The 24110-nt window shown below is 42.6% G+C and overlaps 2 protein-coding genes across 9 annotated transcripts in view; one reads left to right on the top strand and one right to left on the bottom strand.

Moving 5' to 3' along the window:
• LOC123499279 (PC-esterase domain-containing protein 1A-like) overlaps positions 1-15243 on the top strand; it is a 50784-nt gene extending 35541 nt beyond the window's left edge. For 6 of the 8 annotated variants that reach the window (XM_045247135.1, XM_045247094.1, XM_045247090.1 and 3 more), the window contains one exon: positions 10871-11598. The gene's annotated coding sequence lies outside the window, so the exon portion shown is untranslated. Of the gene's footprint in view, positions 1-10870; positions 11599-12387; positions 12508-14266; positions 14461-14733 lie in introns of those variants that run through there. The other 2 variants (XM_045247110.1, XM_045247101.1) reach the window with 2 other exon arrangements.
• LOC123499934 overlaps positions 4121-24110 on the bottom strand; it is a 104117-nt gene continuing 84127 nt past the window's right edge. Inside the window, exons 77-96 of the mRNA XM_045248468.1 lie at positions 23832-23997; positions 23078-23253; positions 22529-22656; positions 22079-22209; positions 21059-21206; positions 20787-20899; positions 20269-20490; positions 19405-19584; positions 18908-19021; positions 18338-18485; positions 17480-17512; positions 14822-14923; positions 14230-14450; positions 13650-13773; positions 13313-13561; positions 12413-12561; positions 11865-12047; positions 11181-11283; positions 10862-10993; positions 4121-5248 (exon numbers count right to left, since the gene is read on the bottom strand). Of these exons, the coding sequence (XP_045104403.1) occupies positions 4946-5248; positions 10862-10993; positions 11181-11283; positions 11865-12047; positions 12413-12561; positions 13313-13561; positions 13650-13773; positions 14230-14450; positions 14822-14923; positions 17480-17512; positions 18338-18485; positions 18908-19021; positions 19405-19584; positions 20269-20490; positions 20787-20899; positions 21059-21206; positions 22079-22209; positions 22529-22656; positions 23078-23253; positions 23832-23997 (3125 nt within the window). The 3' untranslated portion in view covers positions 4121-4945. The remainder of the gene's footprint in view (positions 5249-10861; positions 10994-11180; positions 11284-11864; positions 12048-12412; positions 12562-13312; positions 13562-13649; positions 13774-14229; positions 14451-14821; positions 14924-17479; positions 17513-18337; positions 18486-18907; positions 19022-19404; positions 19585-20268; positions 20491-20786; positions 20900-21058; positions 21207-22078; positions 22210-22528; positions 22657-23077; positions 23254-23831; positions 23998-24110) is intronic.

The raw sequence follows: 24110 nt of genomic DNA on the forward strand, positions 1-24110 counted from the left end.
TGAGGTATATCAGAGTGTGATTGAGTGCGTGAAAGAGAGTGTTGAGATGGGATTGGGAGAGTTTGTTGTGTGTGAGATGTGTGGGCATGACAGGAAGGTCGTTGACTTTTCTGAGTGTATGGTGTGTAGGCTCAAGAGCGAGAATTTAGTTCTTTCTCTTGAGCACCGAGAATTGCGAGAGGAAATCAGAAAGTTCTCATCTTTGAGTTGAAGGAGGAGGTTAAGAGGCTTGGGGAGGCAGTGGAAAAAATTAGGCAGGAGATCAGTGTTAGGCCGAAGGTTGGACCTTCTGAGGGCGACAGGGTGGCTTGGCCCTCTGTCGGGAAGAGCAGAGTGGGGAAGAGGGAGCAGGCGAGCCAGACGGGGAAAGATAGTAGTCAGGATGGGCAGAGATGGCAGGTTGCGAGGGGAAGGAAAGCGGAGGCAGTTAGGGAGGATAGGACTAAACCTGTTGAGTGTGAAAATAGGTTCGGTTTGTTGGAGGGGGAGAGTGGAGTGAATGAAGTGGTTGTGGTGAGTGAAAGGAGAAAGAAGGGGGTAGAGGAGAGGAGGAGGAGGGTTGTGCCTAGCACACCTCAGGTGTGTGTGGTGGGTGACTCTCAGGTTAGGTATTTAGATAGCACTTTCTGTGGGAAAGACAGGGATAGGAGGACGAACGTGTGTATGCCTGGTGCAGGTGTGAAGGCAGTGAGTGAGGAGGTGCAGAAGAGGGTTGGGGGGATGGAGAGGGAGGGTGTAGTAGTTTTGCACGTAGGTGGGAACGATGTCAGAGCAGGTGGGTCGGAGGAGTTAGTGGCAAGATTTCGGAAATGTTAGGCAAGATAAGGGAGAGTGGTAGGAGGTGTGTAGTGTCAGGAATCTTGCCTCGTGTGTATGTTAGCAGGAATGGTTGTCTAGAGCCATTGGTGTGAATGATCGGGTAAAAGGGATGTGTAAGGATGTGGGTGTCAGCTTTGTGGATGTATGGGATAGGTTCTATGGGCGAAGGATTTGTATGCTAGGGATGGTGTGCATCTGAGTAGGAAGGGTGTGGATGTGCTGAGTGGATGTCTGGAGGGGAGTTGGGATGGAGTGTAGGGGTGAGGTAGCAAATGCATTCCAGAAGAAAGATGCTAGACATAAATTAGATAGGATAAACAGAGATAGTGAAAAGATTAGGAAAGATTTCCAGGTGCAAATAGGAGAGAATAAGATTAGGATTCCAAATAAGGAGACAGCATCTAGGAAGGTAGCAGGACTTAAATGTTTTATGTAAATGCCAGGAGTCTTAGGAACAAGAAGGACGAGTTATCTAGTTATATAGTTGAGGAGGACTTAGATGTTGTATGTGTCACAGAGGCATGGGTAAATGAGGAAAAGTTTAGGAAAATAGGAAAGAATATGAAGTAGATGGATACATTATGTATTTACACCAGAGAATTGGTAGGATAGGTGGAGGAGTAGTTATTTATGTAAAAATCCTTCATTTCCAGTCAGGTTAATGGTATTAAGGTAGATAACAGAGTAGAGTCCTTATGGCTGGATGTTAGAGTAAACAAAAGTAAGGTTATTAGAGTAGGAGCTTTTATAGACCACCTAACCAGTCAGCAGATGTAGACAACCTTATGGTAGATGAGATAAATAGGGGTGTACTAGTCAGACAATTATCTTAGGGATTTTAATCTTAAGTCAGTAAACTGGGAGAGGATGGTAGGAGATGCTAGTGAAAATAAGTTTATGGAAAGTTTTCAGGATAACTATTTAGTGCAGATGGTAGATAAACCTACTAGGGGGAGGAAGGTTTTAGACATAGTACTAACAAATATTGAGCATTGTTTAAAGGAAGTTGAGGTAGGAGAGACTTTAGCAAACAGTGACCATCATATAATTAGATTTATCATTAATTCCAGTAGGGATAATATAGTGAATAAGACTAGAGTCCCAAACTATCAGAAAGGCAATTATGGTAGGTTACGTCAGTTATTAGGAGAGGTAAACTGGGAAGATAGTTTTGGAAATAAAACTGCACAGGAGATGTGGGATATTTTAAGGTTGTAGTAAAGGGTATAGTGATGCAGTGTATCCCTTACAAAGATATAAGGCAGAGAAACAGGAAGCCATTATGGTGGACTCATGAGATAGGTAGCCAGATCAGAGAGAAGAAGAGGGCATACAGAGAGTTGCAGAAAAGTGGGAAGATGTAGATTTGATTAGGTACAGACAGGTCAGAGATGATTTGAGTAAGGTTATAAAAAAAGTAAAAGGCAGGCAGAGATAAAACTAGCTAGAGCTGGGAGTAAAGATCCCAAAAATTATATAGTTATTACAAGGTCAGTGATAAAAGAAATAAGGATAGGATTGGACCACTCAGAAAAGATGGTGTAGTAGTGGATCAAAATGAAGACATAGTAGAATTATTGAATGAACAATTTTCTTCAGTATTTACTAGGAAAGAATAGGAAATCCTGTTACAAACAGTGCGACGAGTAGTTTAAGAGCTTTAGAAAATATTGATATAAAACCGGGAATTATTAGGAAATTTATTCTTGAACTAGACGATAGGAAAGCTAGTGGTCCTGATGAGCTACATGCCAGAGTACTTAGGGAGGGTGTAGACAGTATTTCTGAAGCACTTAAGTTAATCTTTGAAAGATCACTTAGGTTTGCTGAGATACCTCAGGACTGGAAGTTAGCTAATGTTACTCCAATATTTAAAAAGGTAGGAAGGATGATGCGAATAATTATAGACCGATCAGTTTAACTAGTATAGTATGTAAGATACTAGAGAAAATCATTAAGGGTAGTATTTGGGAGCATTTAAATGAGAATAGATTAATTAGAGATACCCAACATGGCTTTAGATCAGGGAGGTCCTGTCTTACAAATTTGCTCGATATCTTAGAATATATTACCAAGGAGTTAGATGATGGAAATAGCATAGATGTTATATATCTAGATTTTAGCAAGGCGTTTGATAAGGTACCGCATAGGAGGCTAGTGTACAAATTGAGACTACATGGGATAGGGGGTAGGTTAGTTGATTGGATTAGTGAATGGCTTTCTGATAGGAAACAGAGAGTAGTATTAAATGGGGCAATGTCTGAGTGGAAGGAAGTGGTTAGTGGGGTACCCCAAGGATCAGTGCTAGGACCTCTTCTTTTCTTGGTGTACATTAACGATTTAGATATAGGAATTAGTAGCAAAGTATCAAAGTTTGCAGATGATACTAAGATAGCATGTGCAGTACAGGGTGAAAAGGACAATTACAGAATACAACGAGACCTGGACAGGCTGATAGCATGGGCAGACAGGTGGCAGATGGAGTTTAATTCTAAAAGTGTCAGGTTATGCATTTAGGTAAAGACAACACAAACTTTAACTATGAGATGGAGGGATGTTGGCTAGAGGCAGTAGAGGAAGGAAAGGATTTAGGAGTAGTGATAGACAGGACTATGAAATTTTCAAAGCAATGTTTAGAAGCAAGAAATAGGGCAAATAGGATCCTGGGTTTTATAAATAGAAATGTTAGTTATAAAAGTAAGGAAGTGGTGCGTAGCTTATATAATTCCTATGTTAGGCCCCATTTAGAGTATTGCATACAGGCCTGGTCACCCCACTATAGGCAGGATATCAACATGTTAGAAGCAGTTCAGAGAAGAGCAACTAGGATGATACCAGCATTAAAGCGCCTGGAGTATAGAGATAGATTAAAGGAATTAAACATGTTTTCATTTGAGAGGAGATGTATAAGAGGGATATGATAGAGTTATTTAAAATGTTCTCAGATACAAACTACATAGATGTGAGATCTTTCTTTACCTTAGAGGAGGAAGTAGGACTAGAAATCATGGGAGGAAGATTAGAAAGCAAGGCTGCAGGTTAGATATAAGAAAATATTTCTTTAGTCATAGGGTGGTAGACTTCTGGAATGCATTGCCAGAGACGGCTGTAAATAGCACTAGTTTGACAATGTTACGGTTGTAAATTTATTAGATTTATAATTATGTATAGCGCTGCATGATAGTTTTTATAAGAAATTTACTATAGTTAAACAAGACATGATCCCCATGTATGGGGATCACAGATTGTAGAGGAATTCGCTGCAGGACTTAGCCCTGTTAATGGGCCAAATATTTAGAATTAGTATATAATGTATTGTGTACTTGTAAGTGTATCTTTAAGTACTGATGACGAGGTCGCTGTGCGACTGATACAGGATAACCTAGATGGGCCCTGGTGGCCCTTTGTTATCCTATTATTTATGTTGTTATGTTAAGGCATATATATCTTAAGTAGAAGGTTCCCTCAAGGCCAAAGCTTTGAGTCACTTCCAAGGCACACAAGAAAACACTAACCTACAACACAGTTTGCTGCAAACATTCACTGACAACCAACACATTGTGCCTGTCTGTCTGCAGACCGCTAAGTTTCTTCAGTTGCAAGTACAGCAGGATCACACTTTCAGGAATTTTGTCGTGACAGTCCATGCTTTCTGCCATCCTTTAAAAGTGTCCAAACTGCTAAACATTATTTAATATGTACTGAGCATGAGGCAGATCAGCACAAGATGAAAGCAAAATGTGTGATCCTTATGTATCTTGAAGTTCTTAAAAAAATCACAACTCATAATTTGTCTTGTGAATTCCTTTGTTGCCTCAATTTGAATTCCTTTGTTGAATTCAGTTTTTTTCTGCTCTGGCAACTCAGACAAGTAGTTTATAGGGAGATGTACAAGTCTTTCCTGTAATTCAAAGGAAAATTTCTTCACCAGTGTCACAGTGCCTCCACATTTAATAGCATAAATTTTTTTCTAGCGTCATACTTAATGAAAAGAGTATGCAATGGAGTTTTGGTCTTGAATTGCTGTTGTGACACATGATCACTAAAAATGTATAAGACCTGACTGTTCGTTTATTCAACGGCTCAAAGGTGACAGCACAAGTCTTGCATCACTAGTCACGCGACCTCAGAGTTTCGTCCACTCTTCTTCGGGGCTGTCACTGGCTGACCTGCTCTCTGGGGGAAGTGAACCACCTCTCTCGTACCCCTTCAATGGATACTCAAAGTTGCCGTATGGGGCTGTAGGATTGATGCACTCCACTGGGGCAAGGATGGATGGATGCTGGAATGTGTTGTCCTTGGCCAGAGGTTTGATCCGAGCAAGCTGGTGGTGAGGAAGGAGGGAGGGGATGCTGCCTCGGCTCTGGGCAATGTTAACAGGCAGAGGAATAAGGCCGTCGCTTTGGTGTGACGTCAGCACCCGGAACACCTACGTGCATAGAGAGATTAGTCTTCACGTGAAGTATGTGAGAGTGTAAAATTGTTAGACATTAGGCAGTGGTGTGAAGCTGCACTAATACTTTTAACAACCCATTACTGTGACCTCAAATAAATATCCAAATGAAAACTACAATGAGGTGGACATTTGAGTCCTTTGCTGAAGTGATTAGTGATGTACAAGAAATGCTGAGCTTGGAATATGGCTACATAATTTTTGGTTAGGTTTTTTAGTAGTGCAACTTGAGCAGAACAGACCACATGTACTATTTAATCCCTTCCTTACTGGTATGTGGAAGCAACCTTGTGGTACTGTGCATTATGACTGTGGTATGTGCATACCACACTAGTACATCAAGCCTTAAGTGCAAATTTTGTCTTTTAGGCCCCATGTGTTGGCAACTTCCTGCCCAAATAAAAACGAACACTTGAGATGTTATTTTTAGCCAACCCCAGCATCACAAGACCACCCCCACATTAGCCATCAATATCAGGGTTCATATCTCAGCAGTCTAAAGCCAAAGCCAATCATTATTTTGTTTGAAAGTACAAATAATATTCCCATAGTCCACCCAAGAGCATCAGTTCTCTATTGTCCGTCTTGGAGAGACTTAAATTTTGCTTCTAGCTAGAGACAATAGTGTCTGCTTCCTGGTGTATCAGTGAGCATGATTGTAACTATGAGATAGATGATGATGATATACTGGAAGACTCTCCAGATGAGTATAATTCAGATTAAGATCCTGGGAAAAGAAATAGAAGACGGTGAAACTGATATTATTACTAGTTTAGAAATGCTTTCCGCAAGTGAGGGGGAGCAGTCTGGTGATGATTCTGCCTCAGGGCCTCCTGGCTATAGTGAATCATGTTTCACTCTTATCTGACCCATTTGCTGATAAGTGACCAGATGTGTTTCCTTCCTTGAAACAGGAACTTACTATTGTGCATACCAGGATTATTGCAAATCATGAAAGTGTCTTAAAAATTTTTTGGACAGTGACATTTCGTCACCGGGCGTCAGGTGTATAGACACATGGGCAAGAGCGTTGCAGTATGGGGGGGAGGGAATGCTTTGTTTACATAGGTTGGTAGCTGTGGTAAGGAAGGGGTCAAGCTTTAAGACTGCCTTCTGTCCATACACACACCATGTAGTGTAATGGTTAGCACATTAGGCTCACAACCGAGAAAGCCTAGGTATGGCGAGGCAAATAGGTGAGCTTCTTAATGTGTAGTCTCTGTTCACCTAACAGCAAGCAGCTATGGGATGTAATTTGAGGGGTTGTAGCTGCCTCACTGTTTGGTGTGGTCTCAGTCCTCCTACATGAAGATTGGTCTATGAGCTCTGAGCTCACTCCATTATAGGGAACACTAGCTGGGTGACTAGGAGGCAACCGTGAACACACACACACACACACACACACACACGGGACATCGTCGATGGCGGAGGTGGTCGCTGAGCTCCAGAGCAATCATCTATAATTCTACAGTTACCTAAGAGTAACCAAGGTGGGAAAGGAGCTGGTAATATTTGTCCCGTCTCCATATAGTCATGTTAACTGTTGATTAGCAAAATAATGTCCAGTGAAGGTAAATATAAACTGTAGCCTGCGTTTGAGCCATCAGCTGGTTTGTTTACGTCTGAGCAACATGGCGGCCGTGAACTCGAAAAAGGAATCAGACTTCACAGGGTTTCAAGGAATAATGGAGAAGAGCACTTATGTGAAGAAAATTCTGGAGTTAGAAGGTAAAATTGAAAACTGTTTGAAAAGTATGAGGGCCTGGAAACGAGTTATGACAATGTAAAGAGAGACTGTGCCGATATGAAGAAGGAAAATGCAGCACTGAAAGAGGAAGTTAAGCTAATTAAAGTGAATTGCGAAAATGTGGAGAATCTCTAGGAAAAGTGATGGAGAAGCAGGCTGAATGGAAAAAAGTCAGGAAGTGGAAAGAAAGGAGGTAAATTACAAAGTTGCAAGTCTGGAAAAGGAAATCAAAGAGTCAGGGAGAAAACTTTGGGCCTTGCTGAAATTATAGATCAACAGATCATAGAAGAGAAGATAGCTGAGAAAGTGGTGAAGGTTATTAAGTCAAATGAGACATTGGTGAGGGAAACTGTAGACAAAAGAGATGTGTGGTGATATTTGGTGTGGAGGAGGATAAGACACCGAGTAAAATGGAGAGAGAGAAAAACATAAAAAAGGTGATAAATAATATCATTAATGTGGTGCAAGAGGAGGGAAAAGACCTAGTACAAGAAATAGAGGACTTCCATAGAATTGGAAAGTTCACAAGAGAAGGTATGAGGCCAATAAGAATCAAACTTAAGTCACAAAAGGATGTAGATGAATTGGTGGAGAAGTCATGGAGGCTAGCCCAGCAGGAAACAACAAGGAAGATTTGGTTGAGAAGAGATCTCGGTGAAAAGGAAAGAGAAATGTTAAATGAGTTGAGAAAGGAGGCTTTGAAAAAAAATGAAGAGAGGACAGAAGAAGAGAAGAAAGAGTTTTTCTGGAGAATCTTGGATATGAGACTGAGGAAGTGGTTCATAACCCAGAAAAGTACAGCAAGAAAGGACTAAAGAAACTTACATATGAGCGAAATGTAATGTATTCCAACATAAATGGAGTGATATCGGGATTTTAGAACTCAACGATTACTTGAGGGACAAGAACCCAGATATTGTGGGTCTTACTGAAACAAAACTGAGAGAGGAGAAGACCTGATGAAGGTTGGAGAAGGAAATATAACGTTTGGAAAAGAAATAGAGTAGGTAAGATGGGAGGAGGAGTGATGTTGCTGGTTAAAAAGATATAAAGGTGGATCAAGTGAAAAAGGTATGGGAAAGGCAGAAGTGCTAAAGATCAGAGCAGAAACTAATGAAGGAAAAAGAGGCACTACATAGTGGTGTACGTACCACCTAAGACAAATGCATGGTCAGTACAGGAATATGAAGAAATGATAAGTGATACAGGAACATGTCTGGAAGAAATGTTGGGTGGCTGTGAACGAACTATAATGATGGGAGATTTTAATTGTAAAGAGGTGTGTTGGGAGGACTGGTCAATGGAAGGATCAGAGACAACATGGGGAAATACACTATTGACACTGGCAATGGAAAATGTGTTAACTCAGTGGGTCAAAGAAGATACTAGGTTTGGAGGAGAGGGAGCATCGTCAAGACTGGACTTGGTCTTTAGTACAGAGCCAATGGTCATTGAGGAGATGAGGGTGGAGTGCCCTTTAGCAAAGAGTGATCATGCAGTTTTGGAGTTCAAGGTGATAGACGAAGAGAAATCTAGAAGAAATGAAGAATATAAAGTGGGAAGATGGAATTATGCCAAGACAGATTTTGGAAACCTAAAGAAATTCTTTCAAGAGACAAATTGGATGAAATTCAAGAGTGCTAAGGAGCAAATGAAAAGTGGAAGGAATTTATAAAAATATACAAAGAAGGTGAGAAAAATTTGTACCAATAAGACAACATAGAGAAGTTGGAAAGCAGGACTGGTTTAACGATAGATGTGAAAAGGCTAGAACAAGAAAAGAGGATGCATGGAAGAGGTGGAGAAGGAAAAGACGGATTAAGCAGTGGGAAAGTTACAAAAGAGCAAGAAATGAATATGTGTTGATTAGAAGAGAAGAAAGAAAGAAACAAGAAAAGGATATAATTGATAAATGTAAAGACCAACCAAGGCTTTTTTACAGACATGTGAACAACAACATCAAAAATAGAGAAAGTATTGAAAGTTTAGAAGTAAATGGAGTATACAGTGAAGATCCCAGGAAATGGCAGAGGCTATGAATGGATGCTTTCGGAAGGTATTCACAAAGGAGACTGCTTTTGACAAACCACTGGTAATGGAACAGAAAGGGATTATGAAGGAGTTTCAAGTAACGGTGGAGGAGATCAAGAACATGATGGGGAGTTTAGAAGTGAGAAAAGCTGTGGGACCTGATGGGGTATCAGGATGGATTTTAAGAGAATGCAGGAGCAATTGGCAGAAAAAGTTTGTGAAGTAATTGATGCCTCATTAAGGGAAGGTGTAGTGCCCCAAGACTGGAAAAGAGCTAACATTGTCCCAATCTATAAATCAGGTAACAAGAGAGACCCATTGAACTATAGACCAGTGTCACTTACAAGTGTGGTAGCTAAGATGTGTGAGAGGGTGGTGAAGACTAGATGGACAGACTTCTTGGAGAAAAATGACATACTTTGTGAGTGTCAATTTGGTTTTAGGAAAGGGCGTTCATGCACGACAAACCTGATATGTTACTATTCGAGGGTGATAGATGTAATACAGGAAAGAGATGGTTGGGCTGATGGAATATATCTGGATTTAAAAAAGGCCTTTGATAAGGTACCACACCAGAGACTGATCTGGAAACTTGAAATGGTAGGAGGAGTGCATGGCAGTTTACTAAAATGGATGGAAGACTTTTGGTAGGAAGAGAAATGAGAACAATAATTAAGGACAGACCATCAGAATGGGGATTGGTGGAGAGTGGAGTTCCACAGGGATCAGTGTTGGCACCAGTAATGTTCGCAGTCTACATAAATGACATGGTGGATGGGGTGTCCAGTTATGTGAGCCTATTTGCAGACGATGCAAAATTGTTACGAAAAGTGAGATGTGACAAAGATTGCGAACTACTCCAGGAAGACTTGGACAGAATATGGAAATGGAGCTGTACATGGCAAATGGAGTTCAACACGACAAAATGCAAGAAAATAGAGTTTGGCAAGAGTGAAAGAAGAATCAGGAGTATGTACAAGATAGGAAATGAAGACATAAAACCAGTCATGAAGAAAAAGACCTTGGGGTGACAATTACCAATGACCTATCGCCAGAGAGACATATAAACAAAATAATTGGAGAAGTATTGAACTTATTGAGGAACATAAGAGTGGCGTTCGTATATCTAGATGAAGAAATGATGAAGAAAATAATTACTGCAATGATAAGACCGAGGCTTGAATATGCAACAATACAGTGGGCTCGAACTTAAAGAAACACATAAGGAAACTAGAGAAAGTACAGAGGGCTGCAACGAAAATGGTGCCTGACTTAAGAGATTTGACTTATGAAGACAGACTGAAAAGAATGCAACTTCCAACCCTGGAAAACAGAAGAGAAAGGGAGACCTGATAGCAATATACAGAGTGATGATTGGCATGGAAAAATGGATAGGGAAGATCTGTGTATGTGGAATGGAAGAATGTCGAGAGGGCATGGGAAAAAACTAAAATGGCCACTTATAGGAGAGATGTGAAAAAATATAGCTTCCCTCATAGAAGGGTGGAAGCATGGAATAGTTTAGACGTGGAAGTGGTCAACGCAAGGAATATTCATGATTTTAAGAAAAAGCTGGACATTAATAGATATGGAGACGGGACAACACGAGCATAGCTCTTTTCCCGTATGTTACAATTAGGTAAATACAATTAGGTAAATACACACCTTTAATAATAAATATCCCACACTACTGGTCCCTACTTACTTTGCTAGATGCATTAAAACAATGTGCAAGGCAGAAATCTTGGGGAAATTCATATTATATATAATTCAATCAAACTAGAGCACTTGTGTTTTTCTCTCTCTCTCACCTCATTTAGAGTGGTTTGGGACACATCATACTCAGTGATTCCCAAAGACTTTGCTGCGTTGAGGGTGTCAAAGATGAGCTGCAGGGACATCTGCCGACTCACCTCCACCACCAGACTCAGGTGATGCTGCTCCTGAAGGATGAGGAAAATGTGTGTGTGTATTTATCTAGTTCTACGTAACGGTTTGAACAGGGTTCATGATATCCTATTTCTATATCTATATTTATTCAACTTTTTCAGTATCTATGTTTGACTCCAAAAAACATTATCATTTATTGTTGTTCCCTCATTATTAGTTTGAGTGTCCTTCATGGCTCACCTTCAACAGTACTTCCTTGAGATGACTGCGCAGGTAATCCACCACATAGGTCATGTCCTCAATGTCCCTTGTCTTCAGCCTCACTGTGTACTTGTCGCCGAGCCTGCAAGAGTGAGTGTGTCAGTGTGTGTGGTGATCAGGTAAGGATAGACAGTGACATGATGGAGCTGCCATGTGTTGGCCTGGTGACTTATTACAGCTTCCATTGTTTTCTTCTGTCATGTTACAAGATTAATGTAGTGTCAAGAATCAGTAACTTAAAACAGGGAACTTGGAATCTAGAGTTAGAGTTAACACTGCCCCATGAGAAAATGCATGGAATATTTTCATACTTTTCTTTGTATACTTATGGATTCCTGTACTGTCAATTCAGTCAATTAGAATAATTTGCAAGTGTAAATATAACTCAAACAAAGAACATGAGATTGATTCCCAAAAGAGTTAAGGGAGCTACTCTGTCAGAAAATATGGTACCCTTAATATTTTCACACATTTTCCTGCATTTACTCTTATGGACACTAACTTTACATGAGATTGTTGTTTGAAAGAATCAAGGAGCTACACTAACACATAAGGATACACCTACAAGTTTTTCTGCAAGTACACTGACTGTGAATTCTGAACATTTCACTTTAGTCTATAAAACAAAGCACTAAGCACAATGGGGTCCCTGTGTGGCCTCACCGGTGCTTGAGGTAGTGCGGTGAGCCGAGGCAGACAAACTGGCCATTCACCATGATGGCCATCCTGTGGGAAAGCTGGTTCACCTCATCCATGGAGTGTGATGTCAGCAGCACGGAGCGGCTGTCCTGCGATACACTCTGTATAGCGCGCCACACCAGCCGCCGTGACGCTGGGTCCATGCCTCTGTGTGCAGGGAAGGGTGGTGTGTGAGGTGTCTGTTGCTGCTCTTGTGGGGAATTGCATGAAAATGGTTGAAAATATTGCCTAGATTAAGTTCACTGTTGTTTTACCAAATGATTATTTTTTTTTCTTTCACCCCAAGGCATCCCTCCTCACATCTATTGTTCTCTTGACACTGTCCATCTTTCCTATTCACAGTCTTCCCCGTACTCAGCCACTTATCAGTTACTTCCATCCTGACATCACAACACATCCTATTCTGATTTAATTACTACAATTATTTTCACTATAATTTTCAGATATGAAGGTATTTAATTTTCTCAAATTTAGTATTGGTCTACAGTACAAGTGAAGAGATTCAAGCTCACGTGGTTGGCTCATCCATCAGTACCAGGAGAGGGTTGCCCAGCAGCGACAACGCCACCGACACCTTCCTCTTGTTGCCACCAGACAGGTGCCGCACGTAAGTGTTCGCCTCGTTACTCAGGCCCAGCTGCTTGATGGCCTGCTGCACCACCTGTTAACACCAATGCCAACACCTGTTAGTCCATCACTGTCTCTACACACACACACACACACACACACACACACACACACACACACACACACACACACACACACACACACATATACACCGCGTAGTGTAGTGGTTAGCACGCTCGACTTACAATTGAGAGGCCTGGGTTCGAGTTCCGGTGAGGCGAGGCAAATGGGCATGCCTCAATGTGTGGCCCCTATTCACCTAGCAGTAAATAGGTACGGGATGTAACTCGAGGGGTGTGGCCTTGCTTTCCTGTGTGGAGTGTGTTGTGGTCTCAGTTCTACTCGAAGATCGGTCTATGAGCTCTGAGCTCGCTCCATAATGAGGAAGACTGGCTGGGTGACCAGCAGATGACCGAGGTGAATTAACACACACACACACACACACACACACACACACACACACACCAGGTAGTGTAGTGGTTAGCACGCTCGACTCACAATCGAGAGGGCCGGGTTCAAGTCCCGGGAAGCAGCGAGGCAAATGGGTAAGCCTCTTAATGTGTGGCCCCTGTTCACCTAGCAGTAAATAGGTACGGGATGTAACTCGAGGGGTTGTGGCCTCGCTTTCCCAGTGTGTGGAGTGTGTTATGGTCTCAGTCCTACCCGAAGATCAGTCTATGAGCTCCAAGCTCACTCCGTAATGGGAAAGACTGGCTGGGTGACCAGCAGGCGACCGAGGTGAATTACACAAACACACACATACTCCAACAAGTGTGACAACTTGCCTTGTTTGTCCTTGGGCCAGAAGCACCCCTGATCCTGGCCATGTTGGTGAGCACCTCCCGGGGAGTGAGGTTGGGGTCCAGGGCATTTCCTTGTGGGCAGTAGCTTAGGATGGGCGTAGGCAGCTCCAGCGCCTCCTCCAGCAGCAGGCCATTCACCAGGATCTGACCTCGGGATGGCTGCAAGTCGCCTGTTAGGCAGCGGAAGGTGGTGGTCTTGCCAGCACCATTCAGACCCAGCAGACTGAAGCACTGCAAAACAAAGCAAGGCATGCTTATTGGTTAGCACTATCATCCACCCATTACATACAGCCAGAACAAATCACCCTGCCACACCCACCTCGCCTCGCCGCACAGCCAAGAAGAGGTTGCCCACTGCTGTGATGCGGGGGCTGCTGAAGTCCCGACCGAGGCCCACCAGACGCAGCACGGTGTCATAGAGGGAGGTGCCACCACACTGGATCCTGCCATCACAAGATTGTAAGATGGTCACCTGTGTTATGATTCCTCATGCAACAACAAGCTACTTACTCATTTTATTGATGTGTTGAGCAATAAGAATAATAACAAGCAGGTTGACACATGATAATTCCTCGTGCAATAAAAAAACAAGCTACAGTAATGACTTGCATTTCAATCATTCTTTCATATCTTGTTTCTCTGCCACTACACCAACACAAAAATAATATAAACAATAACAAGGTAGTTCTCCCATTTCTAACAGTTAATTGCTATTGTCTATTGTATATATCTGGGGTTTGTGGATAACAGGAAGTGATTGTCTGTTGTTCACACCCTGAGTTTGTGGGTAACTGCTGAATAGGATTCTTATTGTGTCTATAGTTTTAACAGTTAACTTCAGGAAATTTTGTTCCTCTGCCACTATGACAAAAACATTAACAACAAAATCACCGACTCACTTGATTCTTTCTGCTGCCACATCCTGATCCTCCTCAGCTGTCTCGGCCACAGGCAGCTGGCCAGGGACAAGTCTGGGGCGTGGGATGAGCAGCAGCACCCAGCCCACCAGCGCCCACACACTCAGGGCCACCATATACACCCCCAGGCCGCCCTGTAGGTCGCTGTCCCACGTGAACGGTGACTGGTACAGGTCCATGTCGAACCGAGCCATGATGGACGCCTAAAATAAGGTGACACATTCTTGATCTGTCCCAGAAGTGACGAGTTTTGTACAATACGTGAAATACAATGAAGAATACAGCAGTGGAATGCTATTGTAAGCTTTTCCTTTAATTTCTTTAAATCTTGCATATCTCTTCAATTTCACAAAGGAATAAGTTTTCTTTTCTTCTCGCCTTTTTTACTGGCATTACACTTAGAGTTAACCGCTACGTGGCTTTTTTTTTTTAGTTTCAAAGGCACTCATTTTCTTCTCTTTACTGCCCTTTTTATTGGTATTACAGAACACAATGGGAGAAGAGAAATATAAAGCCTTATGTAGTGAGACCAAGAGAGGAGCATATGAACACACACCAGCCAGCCAGTACTCACCCTGGTGTAGCTAGCAGCCATGTCCTTGAGGCTGCAGGTGAAGGCAAAGGGTGGGAACACCAGGAACACATACTTGATCACTGCTGCTGTGTCGTTCATCCCTGCAAGAGGTACCAGGTGGACAAGATACTGTTAGTTCTCTGTTGTGCATGGTTCACCCTCCTCTGTCTGTGGGAACTACCTGTTCAGTGTAGTCAGTCAGTCAGTCAGTCAGTCAGTCAGTCTCTCTCTCTCTCTCTCTCTCTCTCTCTCTCTCTCTCTCTCTCTCTCTCTCTCTCTCTTGGGTGCAGTATTTCTCAATGTCTCAGCCAAGCACAGACAGAACAGTCAGCCCTCCTGTCCCACACTCTCTCTCCGCTGCAGGGCACAACAGAGGAGGTGGAGATGCACAGGCTGTTACTAATGTCATGATGCAAACACAATAAATGTATAAAGACTAGTAATGTAAGATGCAAAATGGAGCCTGAGTTAGCCTGTCCAATGGTGGTTTCTGAACCTGAAAAAAAAAAAAAAAAAAAAAAAAAAAAAAAAATCTACCTCCAATATTGAGGGTTTTGTGTTTTTGTTTGTCAAGAGCAAGAAATGGTAGGCAATAAACAAGTAATAATCCTCCAGAAATGGCACCTCAGGATATGAGCATTTTGCCTTACAAGCAAATTGGGTTTGGAAAATTCACCTTGGTATGTGAGAATTTGCTTGTGTTACAATGCTGTAGTGAACCCACATGGTTCCTGCAGTGAATCACTCTCTCAATGTCTATACACACATACACGGCGTAGTGGTTAGCATGCTCGGTTCACAATTGAGAGGGCCTGGGTTCGAGTCCCGGAAAGTGGCGAGGCAAAAGGGTACACCTCTTAATGTGTAGGGTGTGTTCACCTAGTAGTAAATAGGTGCGGGATGTAACTCGAGGGGTTGTGGCTTCGCTTTCCTGGTGTGTGGAGTGTGTTGTGGTTTCAGTCCCACCTGAAAATTGGTCTCTGAGCTCGCTCCATAATGGGAAAGGCTGGCTGGGTGACCAGCAGATGACCATGGTGAATTACACACACACACACACACACACACACACACACACACACACACACACACACACACACACACACACACACACACACACACCTAATATGTCCACCATTTAGAACAACTCTATTTCGCAATTCTCTTCTGTGTTTTGGCCCTGATGTCTGGAACTTAATACCCGATGAAGTAAAACAAAACCTAAACCGATGTACTCTGAGTAGCTTTAAGTGTAGAATAAAAAAATATTTTCTCAATGAACAGGCACAGGAAATGGAACCTCAGATTGTATAGTATGAGTACATTGTATTATGGTGTATGGGTATGTATTGTGTGTAGGAATGAGAGCTGGAATTTATATATGTATGTGTTTATATGTGTATATGTTTGTATATGAGTGAGTGTATGTATGAGTGAGTGTGTATGTAGGCATATAATTGTATAAATATGGATTTAAGTTTTGTGTATAATGTCTTACCTAGTTGTTCATGGCAATAAACTATTTGAACACACACACACACACACACACACACACACACACACACACACACACACACACACACACACACACACACACACACACACACACACCTTTATGACACCAAAGCTGTTTTCCACACAGTGCTAGTGATTTCTTGTTTATCAATATAGTGAGGGATCACTGTGTATTATTTATCATTGTTATATGTTTGAAAATTACTTTAATTTTGCATAAAATACCACGTTAACAGATTTTTAATATTGCTATTTTTGGGTGTGGAATGGATTAATTGGATTTAAATTATTTTCAGGGGGGAAATTTGTTTTGAGATACGAGTTTTTCAGGGTACGCTACGCTATACAATGAATTAAAACTCGTAACCCGAGATGCGACTGTACTAAGATTATTATTATTATTTATTTTTTTTTTTATATGAATGGTAGTAATCTGTATGTTGTTGGAATGAAGTAAATTTCTGAAATGAAATGTGTCAACTCATTGCCACTAGGATGACAGGATAACTGAAATTAATGAGTAAGTGATACAAGATAATGTCAAAGCACAAAATACAGACTTCTGCAGTACACAGACAAGGCAGCAAGGTGACAGCAGACAGGCGACTATAATTTAACAGGTCAAATACTCTTAACACCTTTCCCCATTAGTTTTTATGTTTTTCACAATAATTGTTAATACACTGCCTGCAAGTCTCAGTACATCTCTTGAGTCGTCATCTATACACTGTTACACTTGTGACGGGCAACTTATCAGGGTTTCTTACTCAAAATCAGCAAAGATATTTCTGTCTTCTGCTCTTCTGTGTACTTCAGAAGACTGCAGCTTAAAATAATCACAGGAAATTAAGCTTCTGTCTTGGAGAAGCTTGAATTCCTGCAGCCATGTCTTGATAAACCATTACAAAATGAGATAAACAACAAACTGCTGAAACATTTGGCAATGCAGATCTATGGAGCAAGAGCCACTCAGGGACATCCAAGGCTCGGCCACAAGGTTACACAAAAGCTGCACGTACTAACAAACGTTTCCTGACAAGGCTACGAGGGAACAATGCACAGCGGTATGTTAGGAGGAGCGGCGATGGCGGCGGTGACACATGCACGGCCACACCTGCATCCTGATAGCATTCACTAAGTACTCACAATGGCTGCTGACGCCCTCTCATAATCCCCCTCCTGAGTGGGTAAGGGAGAGTCAGTCCTCATGGGGGGAAGAAGTACAAGTGACTCACCATTCACACTCAGGACAATATTGTGAACCACTGCACACACTGCCACTACTTTCAAAATCATCTTGAAATAGCACTGGATTTCAAGGGACTTTTTTATGGTTCTAATGAATGATTAGCAAGATTTTTATAGTCTTACAGGAGAAACACTTGAAAACCTGGCTGCTTGTTTCTATGGTCTTGGAAAAGAGTGGTGCGAGTGTGAAGTGTTCCTCATTCACAGATTCCATATATGACTCTCAACTCTAGACTTGTGTTATGTGATCAGATACATGCATACTTTTGAATTGACCTTTCCACACTTGCTTGACTAAGAACAATCACACTTTTCAAATTATTTTACCACATCAGACTTTGACTGTCTTTTGATAAGTATTGCCTTATATACATGTGCATACATACTTTTAAATTGACCGTTACACACTTGCTGGACAGAAAACATTCCTAACTTTTCAATGCATCAAACTTAAATTAGATATCCTGTAACTTCTTAAACAAGGCACCACACTCCACACGCACAACATTCACTCTCTTAGCCCCGTCAGCCCCTGGTGAACAAAGGAACAGACTCGTGGGCCACCACACCACCAGGGAGCTTAGCCATGGCATGCCTGGCCACATACATTTTACTTCAAACTCCAGCATAATCCCTGTACATTCCCTTAGCAGCTATCATAACCTTCCTGCCACACCAGTACTCTCAGACAGCAAGCTTGGCCCTGACACAGCCCCTCTGTCACCCCTGTGATGTTGCCTGTCACTGAGGACTTACCTTGATGTAGGACATGACCTGACACACCACCAGCAGCAGGGTGGTGATGAGTCCCACCCCAAAGAAGGAGCAGAAAAAGAAGAAGACAGCTGAGGCTTCTGTCCTGAACCAGCCCTCCAGCAGGTAGAAGAGAGGCAGGATGCTGAGTCTGGGAGGGAGAACGATGGCAGTGATGATGGTGACGGCAGCAATAATGACAGTGAGGATATGATGACCGACATTTTGTGATGACAGTTAAAATAATGATACTTGAAAGTGAAATATGTATAGTGATAGAGATTCTCACAAGGAATGAACATTACAAAACACAGCTATCTCTGTAATCTCACTGACCTGATGGCAAGAAATAAATCTAGGTACAGGTGATATACATAACAAGGATCACCACTACCTGTATGCACCATTCATCACCATACAAAGCAATTACATTAAAATACAGCTATTAATCTACACACTCATACACACTCTTAATCTACCATTTTCTAAGTCATCAAAAGAGTGCACTTCACCCACACACCCTCATCAGGACCAAAAAGATCAGCTGCTGGGTGACGCCTCATCTCTACTCACCCGTAAAGAAGAGCCAGGAAAACGAAGGCTGCCAAGTTCTCCCTCCATATGAACTGTTGCTCCTTGAATGCCAGGAACACCATGGAGATGAGCACAATGTTCAGCACCACAACCTGAAGAATGCTCGTGTTACTTCCCAATGAACAGTTCACATGTTGCTAGTTATTGCATGTTTCAATGTTTAGTTTTGTTTGCTTTCTCTTATCTCAACCATCTCCCATTAGTTTTGATCTCTTTTCATTCTCAGTTGTTTTTATTCACCTCAGTTATTTGTTCTTTATCTCTGTACCAACCCAGAAGAGCATCCCCTCCCCCCCCACCCACACACACACTCAACCTGTCAGTCCTGGGTCCTAGGTATGGCAGAACTTATCATCTTAACCTGACACAAAGCCTCATTCCTTCATACTGCACCCTTTATCTCTTCTCTCTCTTTCACCTCCATTCCTTCATACACTGCATCTCTCTCTCTCTCTCTCTCTCTCTCTCTCTCTCTCGCAGTATCCCAGAGCGCGCTGCCAATCCAGTAGGTCTTCTTAGACAGGCCGGCAAGGTGCAGCAGTCTCCTCTCACCCCGCACCCTCTCGGCCACCACACAGCCTGCAGTAGCTGAGCACACCACTGTCAGTGCCACCAGCACCAGCAAGCCAATGCCCAGGTCGGCCACGTGCTGTTGTCTGGAGAGAAGGATGTGTGATGAGTACATGCAGGAACAGAGGAATTCCTGGACAGCAGTCATGGAGGACCTAGGATTCTGAACACTTCACTGCCTCACACCACTACCTTCAAGAGCCTCCAGGTGAAGCTACACTGGTTTATAAGAAAGCTTTTACGATTCTAGTGGCATATTAGCAAGATTTCTACATTATTTGATATGGGAAATAGTCTTAAGATTTTGGTTAATTGTCCCTGTAGTATTGAAAAATGATTGTGGTGAGTGAACAAAGAATTTCAGAATATTAGAACTACCCAGGCATACAGCACCCAGGAAAGTAATACACACACACATTGTTTACTTGTGCTTCAATGTTGCACCATCTTGCATCCCCATCTGAGAGGAATCTGTCGTTTATAACACTCACTGCCACCTTACAAATCAAGTTCAATATGAATGGAGCAATATGATGTTATTTTTTTCAAGTAAGAGGGGCAGTGGCCAGGACAACAACAAGGAAGATGAAAAAGACAGTCCATTGAGATATCACTCCATTAAGGAAAAGCCAAAAGGATTATCAAAACAGGGAGAATGAGCATATATGAGAGGAGCACAGAAACAAAAGAAGATAGATAAAAAGATACAAAGAAGTAAAGCCCAAATGATAATTCAAGATGGAGTCTTCCAACGACCACAGCACACCCACATGCTCATGCTCCACATCCCGTGCAGGGTGAATACGATGGGGTGGTTGATAGCAGTTATGGAGTGGTGAGGGCCGGCAAGCCGCTGCAGCCTAGCGTTGTTGAGCAGGTTGATGTAGGCTGGCAGGGCGTGGTAGGCTGCATTGTCGTACCAGACCAATGCCCCCGACCTGCCCTCTTCACCCTCCCTTGGGTCCCTCACGCCCAGGGTGATGCCGCCGTGCCTGCAGGAGGTTGGGGTGGATCAGTATAGTTCTGTGCTGGTTGTAAAGGACTGGTGCATACTGTGAAGGGCCTCTGCTAATGTTCTTTTATCCATTTTATGTAAGAGAGGCATTGGCCAATAGTGACAATAAAAGGCCTACTGAGATGCCAGTCCAAGGTGCCAAAAATACCATCCAAATTTGAAGACAAGTGTAATTAGTAGAGTGTAGTTATAGTAATGCTACGTACAAGTTGGCTTAAACCTGTGATATGCTATGACTGTGTCTGTTCTACCAAGGCGAGACACATGCCTCACCTGCTCTGGACGTGCTCAGTGCGTGTGGCGAGGATCCAGTCATTGAGGCTCGGCTGCCCACTCGCTTCCACCACACACCTCTCCTCCACACACTGGCAGCTTGACTGCACACTCTACTCAACACAAGAAAAGAGTTAAGTGTGGGGGAAAAAATAATAAATTAAATAAATAAATAAAAAATAAATAAAATAAATAAATAAAAAATAACAAAAATAATAATACTGTAAACAAGTGTGGTATTATAAGACAGACACAGAGCACAAACATCTCACCGATCCAGGGACGCTGCACTCTGCTATGCCAGGGTTGGTGTCTGCTACAAAGTCAGGACAAGAGGACCAATTCCTTGCTCTGTTCTCAAGCCCCAGGGAGAGTCGGGTCACCTCCTCAGCCAGGGGTTCAAGTGTCGGGTCAAGTGTCCTGCATAACAAAAGAATATAAGAGAAGTTGCAGGAAGCCACCAACCTCCATGAAGCAGACCTACCTATTTCATTACCCTCACTAATAAATTTGCCTAATGTTGCTTTATATGAGTGATATGAAGGGCCTTACATTTTATTCTGGTTTGGAGCTTGTTAAATATTTCATGGTTCTGGTATAACTCTATCAATAAATATACAATCTACCTATATACCAGGCCAGCAGTCCAATGTGGGGTGGCCTGGGCAAAGCACCACACACTCATACACACTCCATTCACATTCCTACCCCAGCTGGCCTCTGGTGCAAAGTGTCTTATGTGCCACCATTCTGCACCCCAGGAATTGTATTTAGTGATAACCCAATACACTGCATATATAATCTCTAACAAAGATTGCAAGCACCAATTCATCTCCTTAGAGAGTGATTCAAGTTGAAAAGTGAAAATAATTTGCATTGAAAATAAGGAATAAAGCTTTTCAGGAAGCATTTTAATAGCACCTGAAGGTCTTCCCATAAGTGATGTAAGGTAAGGATCATCAAATCATCAAAACTATATACAGAAGAGCAGTCTAGAATAATGTATATATTTAATAGTACACACACACACACACACACACACACACACACACACACACACACACACACACACACACACACACACACCCCTAAGTTTATTGTCAAGCCTCTCCCCAACCCATTGTATTAATTCCAGTTTGACCAGTGCAGCATAGATAAACCACTTATTATTATCATTACTGTTATTATTATTATTATTATTATTTTATTATTATTATTATTATGTATTAGTATTATTACAGGTCAGCCTGCACCACACAGTCTCTCCTGCTGTGGTGCGGGTGAGGCAGTACCTGATGAAGGTGGTGGCTGGGGGCGGGTAGACGGAGGAGGTGAGGGTGATGGGTTTGGCCTTGCTGAAGCTTGGCCGCAGCTTGGACGCAACCATTGCCAGCAGGATGAACAGGAACGGTAGAAGGAACATCTGGAAGAGACACAATGGTGCTGCCTCATATCACTGGATTTGCTTTGGGAGGACTGAGTGTTTCCTGGACACCATTGAGACTGAGATGATTGGCACTAAAGGATGTAACTCAAGGACAAACTGTTAACACTGAAGAGAGAAGGATGCTTAAGGGAATGTAGCACAGCACATCAATTCATACATTTATTCCATCCCATACACCGTCTCTCTCTCTCTCTCTCTCTAGGTTTAATATCAAAATCAGCTAAGAAGTCCATAAAATTAATAAGTTTGAAATATGTTGAATAATTTCTCTCTCTCTCTCTCACATCCTTCACACCTGTACGTAGAAATGCCAGTCACGGCTGTGGTGCAGCAGCCTCTTGTGCAGCAGAGCAAAGAGGCGCCGCAGCCCCACACAGCATGAGGCCGGCTGCAGGCTGAAGTCGTAGGTGGTGGTGAGGTCTTCTGCTCAGGGAATTGCAGAAAGTGGCAGGATTAAGTACTGTTGGCTGCTGCTGCTGCTACTCATACTAATAATGCTATCTTTATTCATTCTCTTTCCAGCTGAAGTACTAAATTACATATGCTCTCTCTCTCTCTCTCTCTCTCTCTCTGATAAAATGGGTGAGATTTGATGGAGTACTGTTGAAGGAATTACTGTTCACTACTACTACTACTACTACTACTACTACTACTACTATTATTCTTTCTTTCATTTCTCCAGCTAAAGTACTCCATTACGTATACTCTCACTACTCCCCCCTCTCTCTCTCTCTACCTAGCTAATAATTTCTATGGCCTTCGAAAATAGTCATAACAAGAGCACAGAATTTCAGAATCTAAGCCTTGGTGATAGTGGTGGTGGTGGTGGTGGTGGTGGACTTACTCTGGGAGGTGAGAGGCGCCTCCACCCTGATGCTGGAGCGGGTGGAGGTGGACTCGAAGGTGTTGATGGTGTTGAGGGTGATGATGACGTCCTCCAGGCTGGTTGGCCGCAGTTCCATTGACACGTACCCCAGCTCACCAAGACGACTCTCCAGCTCACCAAATAGTTCAGGGAGTCTGCGGCACCAATGGTAATGTACACCTTGACACACACACACACACACACACACACACACACACACACACACACACACACCCAGCAATGTGTGTGTGTATACCTTATGCATAGCTTTAAAGAAAAATTGTTTAAGTGTAGATATGGAGACGGGGCCACACGAACGTAAAGCCCAGGCCCTGTAAAACTACAACTAGGTAAATACACACACACACACACACACACACACACACACACACACACACACACACACACACACACACACACAATCTGAATTCTGAATATAAAGGAATAACAATATAAGTAACACACACCATAAAAAGCATTAATCCCAAGACAAAAAATACAACACACACACACACACACAGTGTAGTGGTTAGCCCCTCTTCACCTAGCAGTAAAAAGATATGGGATATAACTCGAGGGGGTGTGGCCTCGCTTTCCCAGTGTGTGGAGTGTGGTGTGGTCTCAGTCCTACCCGAAGATTGGTCTTTAAGCTCTGAGCTCGCTCCGTAATGGGGAAGGCTGGCTCGGTGACCAGCATGCGACTGAAGTGAATTACACACACACACACACACACCTGTTAGTGTTGCCAGCAGCATCATTGATAGGGAGAGAATAGGTCACCTCTCCATTGACACTCTCCAGCAGGCGGGTGTTGGGGACATATTGGGTGAGCAGCTCCCAGGTTTTGTCCTTGCCTTGTTCCTCCTTGCTGCCAAAACCTTCATCGTTGGGTTTGTGTACTGCAATGGAGTGTCTTATTGTTATTGCTGCCATCTTGTTATCTTAACCCTTTCAATACTAGGACATATTTTTACATTGAGATTTGTGTACAATTAGACAATTTTATTGACGT

Source organism: Portunus trituberculatus, chromosome 8 (genome assembly GCF_017591435.1).
Source record: "Portunus trituberculatus isolate SZX2019 chromosome 8, ASM1759143v1, whole genome shotgun sequence".
NCBI classification, from domain to species: Eukaryota; Metazoa; Arthropoda; class Malacostraca; order Decapoda; family Portunidae; genus Portunus; species Portunus trituberculatus.